Raw genomic sequence first — 9,072 nt, forward strand, 5'->3', positions numbered from 1 at the left:
TTCCGGCCGCCATCTACGGTGGTCTTCGTACAACTGAGACTAGTCGGATTTTGATGCTAAGAACTCCAAATTCTCCTGCCAGTTTAATGAATTCAGGCAAAAAATCATTATTAACCTCTTTCACTCTGATTCTTACTTCAAACAAGTTCTCAAAGTTCAACGTTATGCGATCAATCTGGATTAAGCCACCACATGTATTCCCAATTAACGTGAAAACATGCTCCGTCCACAGGTTTAGTGGTAACCCTTCCACTGCAATCCACCCTTCATAAATTACAACCTGTTATTGATAAATATAATTGCAATTCTGATTCCATTTTGAAAGAATCACACTCGTCTCACCTTCAAAGGAAATCTTCCCTAACTCTACTGTCTTTCTCACCTCCACTTCCGTATGGCAAGCAAATAACGCTCTATTAATTTGGAAATGATTAAGTCAAATTTGGAATTCCAACACCTCCGAGATAGATTTCTCAACCAAAGACCATGTTAGATGAACCTCATGTCTTTCGCATACGACCATACGCTCCCATGTAGTATTTTCTCTCTTGAGATACTCCGTTTCTTTCGACTTTCCTCTGTGGTTCCAATAACTGCCACCCATCACCTTGAAATCTATGTTCAGTGATTCTAAATTTCTTGATACCATCTCTTTGTAAGTAACCTGTGGATTTACCCTTGAAACAGCCTTTTCCAAAGACTTGCTAATTTGCAAAAATTCTGTCTTCTTTTGTTTCTAGTACATAAAAGACTATAAGCTTACCTCCAATTTTCTCCAGCCCACTACACCTTGGCCTTTTGGAAGAATAATACTTCTCACCACACCCTTCGCACCACACTCATAAAGCCTCAGGAAAGACCCATGTTTTTTGCTATACCTCTCCAACAACAGCTGATAATGAGGACCTCTATAAGTTTTGAAAAGCTCATTTTCCTGTTCCTTTCGAGCTTCCCTTACTTGATCGATAATCCACGCAGCACCCCCTAACCCAACACCAATTTGATAACTTTTTAACCGGTTTCTTTCTGTGATCAAAATGATCTCACCCCTTGAATTCATGTCAAACTCGATGAAAAAACTTTTGAATTCTATCCTAAAGGCTCTTGAGGCAAGTTTAAGACTCACCTCTCTCTGTTCTCTCTCTCTCTCTCTCTCTCTCTCTCTCTCTCTTAACTTCTCTCTTCTATCTCTTCTATCCTAAAACCTATAAGAGCATCTCCAGTCATTTTCCCAAATCTAACTTTTTTTCATAAACTATCTTCAAATTGAAGAAAAATATAAGGAAATGACTGGAAATGCTCTTATAGGTTTTGGACCTTGCCCAAAATCCTAAGCGATGTACGATTGATCGGTCCATAATATAAATTTTTGTAAAAGTTTTGTTTGACGGATTAATTGACATCCTTTTACTTATTATTCCACACCATTTAAACTACGCAATAGAATCGGACTCGATGTCATTGTCATTCAATGGCATGGTTATTATTAGAAAATGGTCGAATAAACACAACAACATTTTAAACTTTTTGTACGATCTTCCATCAACTTGATATATGAAACAAAATTTATAATAATAATTAAATATATACATTTTGTGCACATCGAATATGATGAGTGTATAGATTCACATCTTATCCACCAGTTGGATTGGCTCTCTTAGTCACACAAATATCTTATCTCTAAACAGTCCACGCAAGTTTGAAGGTGAACAAAAGAGAGTTAGACAAAACCTAAATGCTCGTTCAGTTATGAAATGCTTATTGAATGCCAAGAACACTATTATGACTACACCATATGGTCAGTCCTATTTATAGTGGCTTGGTCACTTTAATCCTTGTTGGAGTAGGGGTGGCTGACTGACCATGAGCGGAGCCCATTTAATTTTAGGCTCCAACTACATTTTAATTAAAATACAGTTGCCACCGTGGAAATTCATAGCAAAACTATAATTTGCAACAAATGTCATTCGTTACAACAAGGGTCGCATATACTAAGTCACAATTTTTTTATATGACGTGTCATGTTGTTAGTGGCAAACTTGCGATGAATTGTACAGCGCAACCCAATGCTAAGAATTTTGGCATTGTAATTTGTGTTATATATTTTGAAAAAATTGATTTTAACTAATTTTTAAACATTTGCATATTAATGCAACAATCAATTTGTTGCAAATTCATAAATTTAAATTATTAATTAATTTAAATTACTTAATATTCAAAAATTGGCATAATGATGAAATAATGAATTGGGTTCAAACTCATCTTAATCAATTTAATTCTTTTAATTAATCAAAGGGTGACCTTGTGCATTGGTTAGGATCAAATGGACGGTGCAGTGACCCGCCAATAGGCCCAAAAGGTTTTAGGCCTTTAGGTAAATTGTGAGCCTAATATATTTGGAATAGGGTTGGTCCGACCCATCCAACCCTTAGGGCTAAAGTGGCCCATGGTTGAGTAAGGCATGGGTCCTTATTTCCTAGGGTAGGATAATGCATAAATTTATACTCGAGTTATTAACTATCCAGACGAGATCTTATAGAAAAATCCTATATGTCAATCATATGCAATAAGTTTTTCATACGTAAAAGATTTTCGTATAAAATCTCGTCCTAATAAGCTTATTATATAAATTAAGATTCCCGTATAGGATCCCGTTAGGACAATATATAGATAGCTTTGGTATGGATGCGAGAATCCTTACCCCACGTGTAATGTAACCTGACAGGACGATTAAGAGTGCTCCATGTTCCTACCTCTAGACGGTAACACGTCACAAGTGCTTAACCGAGCGAGCACAAGTTCCCCTTTCCTTCTCCACAAAACCTCATCGTTTTGTTTCTCTTCCTTTTTCCTTCTTAAAAGCAAAATTTTCAGTTTTTTCGGTCCTTCTCTTTCCTAGGGTTTGGATTCGATGGCGAAGAAGAGAAAGTCGGACGCCACGCGCCTGGATGAGGTGGATCGGACCATGTACACCACTTTCTGTAGTGCCGCAAACTCTCTGTCGCAGCTTTATACCCAAGCCATGAACCACCAGCGCCTCTCTTTCCAATCCGGTGAACGTCACGCGCTGGTTCACCTCTCTCTCTCTCTCTCATATACTTCCTTTTCAAGCTTTTGGTTTCATCTGATCATTAATATATGTGTATTTATCTATTTGTATATGAATTATGAATACATGGTACGATCTGTTTGGTTGTTGGGGAGATGGAAAACAAAACCTCCAGATTGCACAAACAGTAAACTCACTTGAGTATTAGAATTTCTTATTTGATTCCAATACTTTCTCTTATGAATATGGCACATAATCAGCTCGATAGTTTGATACCCTCGAAAAGATTGTATTTACACTAATGTGATATGTCTTTCATAAAGAATTTTACTTAGTTTCACATGTAATCTTATAAAGAATGCTACTTTCCTAGGAACTGTGTGAGAAAAAAACCGGCTTTGTGAAATTTAGGATTTTCTTGAATAATCTGACTCATTTAGTATATTAATAGATTTTAATGGCCTTGGCCACCACTATCAGGCAACAAAACTAAGAGGTTAACTGCTTGACCCTTGGCTCAGGGGATTTAGAAATTTACTCTCTTACATAAATTAAGTCACTTGAGTATTTGAATTTCTTATTTGGGGCAGCGGTGGTGAAATTTTTTAAAAAGCTCTACACTGGCAAGGGTCAGACGAGCCCAGGAATACAAAGCTCGGATTGGATAAGTAGAGGTAGAGCTGCTTGGCTGGAAGGGCCCTTTGAGGAGGAAGAAGTGGAGCTGGTTGATATTTTTATTGCAACAAATAAGTTCCCCATGCTGGAAATTTTTTTCTTTTGCTGTGTTTAACACTGCTGGGATTATCTTGAGAGTTTTTGAGTTCTTTATGGGAGTGGTGAATGCAATAGAAATTGCAACATTTATCTGCTGAATCACCCGAAAGCTGGAATGTTTGAAGTTAAGCAATTGCCCACCCATCAGTTTGGTTTCTGCAGTCCCAAAAAAAAAAAAAAAAAAAACCATCAGTTTGGTTTCCAGTTTGTATAAGGTTTTATCAAAATTTCTCTCTCTTAGATTATGGAGGTTTTTGGTGATACAATTAGTTATTGTTAAGAGGCAGGAAAATTTTAAATGAGTGTTGACCGCTGGTGGCCAATGAGGTGATGGAGTATAAATTGTTTAGGAAAGAGGGGTTGGTCTTTATGATTGACCTTGAAAAGGCCTATGATCGAGTTTGAGTTGGGGGGTGGGGTGGGGTGGGGTGGGGTTTCTAGATTCTGTCTTGGTGCCAAAAGGGGATGGAGGACCTCGATGATGGGATGCTTGTCTCTGGTGAAGTTTTAGGTTACGATTAATGGAAAGCCAATGGTATGTCCATTTCCTAGCATTGCGAAGCGGGCATTTCCTAGGATAGTGTAACAGCCATTTTGTAGGATCTATTGTTTCATATGGTTTTTTTGGTGGGTTGTCACAGACTCAGCACCTTTGTAAGTTTTGTTTTTAATTATGTGGTGATGTTTGCCGTTCCGGTGTGTGTTGCTTAGGGTCTGTGGAGCTTGTTCTTTCAAGGAGTTATTCTTAGAGTGTGCAAATTTTAGATGCAGCGTTGGTGGTCAATGAGGTACTGGAGTGTAGATTGTTGAGGAAAAAAGGGTTGGTTTCATGATTGACTTTTAAAAGGCCTATGACCAATTGGGGTTTTAGGAGGTGAAAGAGTTTGGAGGAGGATTGAAGACCTGGATGAGAGAATGCTTGTCTTTAGTGAAATTTTCAGTTATGAATTATGATTAATTGAAAGCCAATGGTATGACCATTTCCTAGGATCTATTGTTTCATATGGTTGTTTGGTAGTTTGTCAGCACCTTAGCAAGTTCTGTTTTTTAGTTTTGTGGTGAGGTTTACTGTTCTGGTGGGTGTTGCATAGGGTCTATTGATCTTTGTTCGTTGTTGGGTTGCTGGTTGGGAGCTCTTTTGTAATGTTTCTTGTGCTGGCTTTGTTTAGGCTATCTTAGGCAGCCTTTTTGGAGATTTTAGTTTAGATACTGTTGACTCACTCTTCTATTTTAATTTTTATCATCATTTCTTGTAGGGAAATTAAAAATGCATTATCAAAATTAAAGGGATATCAAGTTAAGTCCCGTAAATTTGTATGCTAATTGAGCATTTAAAATGTCTCCATGTCCTCTGACTACATGCTTTCTGTTTTGTTTTTGTTTTCCCTTTGTTTCCTAGCACCTTTTGGTTTGGGAGGGATGGACAGAGGGTGAGAGGACGATTGATGGATTTATATCTCACTTTCAACATCATTAGCTAGAACTACTAAGATTTTTATTTATTTTTTTTATTTGGTACTTTGGTAGAATTTAAGAGCAATTATGATCTGGAAGTCGATCCGGGGCAAGTGTTTGGATCTATTATGACATAGCCGTGAGATGTTTAACGGACCCTTTGAATTGATGCAAATCTATTTATTGGGATTGTCTTTCATTCTAGGGATTAATGATTCCCATTTTGTAGCTCATTATTTGTTTATAGAGATCCTGGCATACACTCATATTCTAAAAGAATCACCTGCAGCTGTTGTTATAGAAAATCTTTGGCTTTTTTGTGCTCCTATTGTTATCTACTTATTGGAATAAAAGTTAGTTCCTGCTGTAATTTCTTGCTTTGGCAATATAGAGAAATGTATTTTCACCTCCAAAATTGTTGTAGTCTGCAAATTGTACGTTGCTGTTGGGATGGCGTCCCTGAGTATGGTAGTCCTGGGTTATTTTCCGTCATTCTTGGAATATTTGTTCTGAACTCTGAATTGAAATGAAGTGTAGAATGTACTTTCATATGACACTTCTGTAGCTGAAGAGTTGGTTTCGATTGTAACTCTGTTTTTTTTGTGTGTTTTCTGTATACTCCACCTTTTCTTAGTGTTAATTTGTACTTAAAAAAAAAAACATTTAAAGGAAGTATCATATGTCCTGACTGATTTGTCATGCCTGAGATGTGATTCTTCTCTTCATGCAATACTTCAAACAATTTATTTTGGATAGTTGCACAGACTTTTTTAGGTTGTTCTCATTCTCTGGGAGTTAATACTTTACGAATGTTCAATATAGATAGGATCTAAATGTTACTGATTTTCAATTCATCTGAAGTATTTATTTGGAACATTTTTCTTGTTGATGTTTCTATTGTGCTTCATTTTCTTTTCTTCCGTTTTAATTTTTCCCCCTTTCTGCAGGAGAAGCTTTATCAGTGGATTTTGAGACAGCAAGAGGAAGGGTCAAGGATGACAACAGTTGATATAGTTGCTTACTTGCAGGTTCTTTTTTTTTTTTTTTTTTTTTTTTTTTTTTTTCTACTTTTAAGTCACTTCGTTGATTATTTTAGTTATTGACAGTGGTGAGATCAACATTGCTTTGTTTTGGTTTAAGGAGTTTTGGAATTTTGCTACCGTAGTAGGTTTAGTGGTGGCGGGTTGAGACTGGAGAGGGAACTGTTGTTGAGTTGGGGTAGTGGGTTTGATGATGATATCAGTAATTAGTCTTAGCTTGGCTAGTTCAGCATATAGACAAAAAGTCGCATCACTGTTGTCCATCTGGCTTTATAGACAGCATCCAGGCTGAGGTTTACATTGACTCGGTTTTAAAAATCAGCCTAGTCGATTTAAACATTTAATATGCTCAATTGAATAAATTGGAAGTACTTGATGAAATTACAAAATTTTACGAGGTTTAAGGAGCAAGATAGTACTTTTAAGCCTAGAGAAAACCCCACCTCTGATGTCCTATGAAATGGTTTTCAGACAAAATGACTTGCATTTTTTAGCTCCTTTTACTAGGTAAGTTTGTATTTGTGAGCTCCATTATCCTGGGCTCTTCTGAACGCAGAGCATGGGGTATAAAATGATTCAGTTTTCATTGGAATATAAACTGACCTTTGATTGTTTCTCCATCTCTGTAGAATGAGCTTGAATATGGAACTGATGAGCCTCCAATGTCCCCGAGGCTCCCCTTTCAACATCAGCACTCGCAGGCTGCAGCGCACTCAGCTAATTTAGGACCTCCTATTTCTTCTAATCAGTTTATGCCGGGCACTATTGGGCAGGGAGTTCGCTCAGGGCATGTAGATCACCAGGTTAAGAACTCTGTCTTTTCAAATGCTCTCTCTAGCCCTGTTCGTCGGAGTCTTCAGTCCTATCAGTTAGCAGCACAGGGTGGTCAGCTTTCAAACAATTTCATGTCATCTGGAAATGGGGCTCGAAATAATGAGACCAGTTGTCCTCAAAATCAAAACAGGGATGCCAATTCCTCTCTCTCGAATGACTCCATGGACATGCATGCAGATAGTCCTGGCCATGAATATCCTTACTGAAAAACTTATCGAAGGAAAATGAAAGAGAGAGAGAGGGGAAGAATTTCCATTGATGGATTTTATGTGTGGGCAGAAATAAGAAGTGCTGAAATTTGTAGATAATCTGAACAAAGTTCATCTTTAGATTATTAATTATGTTTTGTGCTTCAACTATGCTTGTTAAGTTGGGGCCAAAATGAAAAGGAATTTAAAAAAAAAAAATGTAATTGTAAGACATGAATTCCAATTAAGTTTTATGGATGCTTCGTCTTTTTAAAAGAAATTAATACAGCTTATATCAAAAATACTTTTTCTTAATTGGACTATTTCTCAATCTCCCAGCTTGTCAAAGCTGCTCACTGTGTTTGTAATCGTACTTCTTGCCCCCTAGTAAATCTCAAAAGTTTGGGGTCTATATGTTATTCTTTCATGACATTGTTTTTACTTATGGTATTTATAGTATTTATAGTTGAAACAAGGGAGAAAATTTTTGAAATGCAATGAAGAGTTTAGTTTCACACAGTTCCTAAATAATCATATCTTTCACAAAGGCTTTTTGGCACATTTGCCCCTTGTAATTATAATTTTGTACTTGGATCTTAGTGTTTTAGAATGAAAATTCCATTTTGGCGTGCTCTTAAATATTTGAAAGTTCATTTGGTCTTAAATTGAAACAATTGTAGCCCCTTGTAATTATAATTTTGTACTTGGATCTTAGAAATATAAAAGCGAGTGTCTGCTCTAGAGAACTATATAAATATAGTTCTCTAGGGCACTTTAAAACTATAGAAAATTAGGACTAAATACTATCAATAGTTTTTCAGCAAAGCAGCAAGACACTAATTTTTATTTTTTTTTTAGTTTAGGTACTAACCTAGAGTAAAATATTTTGGATTATGTCACAAATCAGTTTGTTATACAGTTGTGACTGTTTCAAATTCATAAAAAATTCAAAATTTACAAGGGTTTAATGCTTTTGATTTAGGTTTGAGAGATGAAGTCCTATAACTCAAAGACTAAACATTAAAGTTTAAGCCTTGTAAATATTGAAAAAATAACAAATCAATAAAAAAGTTATGACTATTATACAGTCACAGCTCGATATAACCATGTTTTTTAAAGTTAGTTTCTAAAATGAAATTTAGTATCTAAAGTTTTGGTAGTTAAAATGAAAAAATATTGTAATTTGGTACCTAAAGTCAACAGACCTTTAAAACTAACTGGTTAACAAGTGAATATGAAGCTGCCAATGACGAGCACACAGTCTCCCTTACTTGGAGTAGTTCATAAGTTCAAATTTTATGAACGACAAATACAATTGATTAGTAAATAAAAGAATTAATACAAAGATAACCACTTTTTTTGGTCTACCATATAATTAATCTTATAATTTGAATCGTCTATTTTTTAGACTCTATATTAAAGATCATCATTATAAAAAATTAACCAAATTAAAAAAGTATTTAACTATAATTGTGAATAAATAAAATCATATAAATATAAATAGTTGTTATTATCAAATAGCTAATTAAATGTCTTTCAAAATTGGAGATTTTTTGTGTGTGTATATCTATGAAGGAAACTCGCATGCCAAAAGACTGTGCTACAAGAAAGCCCACGTGCCTGAAAGACTAGTTTAAACCTACCTCAAAGGTTGTAGAGGTTATATCCCACCACCCTTTTTTTTTCAAAATTTCTTAGTAAGTTTAACTAGTGCCTAATTTTAAACACCCTA

General features: G+C 35.7%; 1 protein-coding gene across 1 annotated transcript; it reads left to right on the forward strand.

Moving 5' to 3' along the window:
• Nucleotides 1-2,761: 2,761 nt before the first annotated feature.
• Nucleotides 2,762-7,655, forward strand: LOC147283856 (nuclear receptor family 2 group C protein). The gene is made up of 3 exons (XM_086245349.1): nucleotides 2,762-3,070; nucleotides 6,226-6,306; nucleotides 6,948-7,655. Exons 1-3 carry the CDS (start codon nucleotides 2,912-2,914, stop codon nucleotides 7,356-7,358), a joined length of 651 nt encoding a protein of 216 aa, XP_086101475.1. The 5' UTR covers nucleotides 2,762-2,911; the 3' UTR covers nucleotides 7,359-7,655.
• Nucleotides 7,656-9,072: the final 1,417 nt, after the last annotated feature.

Source organism: Dryas octopetala, chromosome 5 (assembly GCF_963921425.1).
Source record: "Dryas octopetala chromosome 5, drDryOcto1.1, whole genome shotgun sequence".
Classification (NCBI taxonomy): domain Eukaryota; kingdom Viridiplantae; phylum Streptophyta; class Magnoliopsida; order Rosales; family Rosaceae; genus Dryas; species Dryas octopetala.

What these genes read in the sequence shown, in the direction of transcription:
- LOC147283856 (XM_086245349.1), top strand. Translation starts at nt 2,912, where the DNA reads ATGGCGAAGAAGAGAAAGTCGGACGCCACGCGCCTGGATGAGGTGGAT. An exon ending in CCGGTGAACGTCACGCGCTG is followed by an intron (nt 3,071 to 6,225) that starts GTTCACCTCTCT and finishes CCCTTTCTGCAG; the next exon opens with GAGAAGCTTTATCAGTGGAT. An exon ending in ATATAGTTGCTTACTTGCAG is followed by an intron (nt 6,307 to 6,947) that starts GTTCTTTTTTTT and finishes CCATCTCTGTAG; the next exon opens with AATGAGCTTGAATATGGAAC.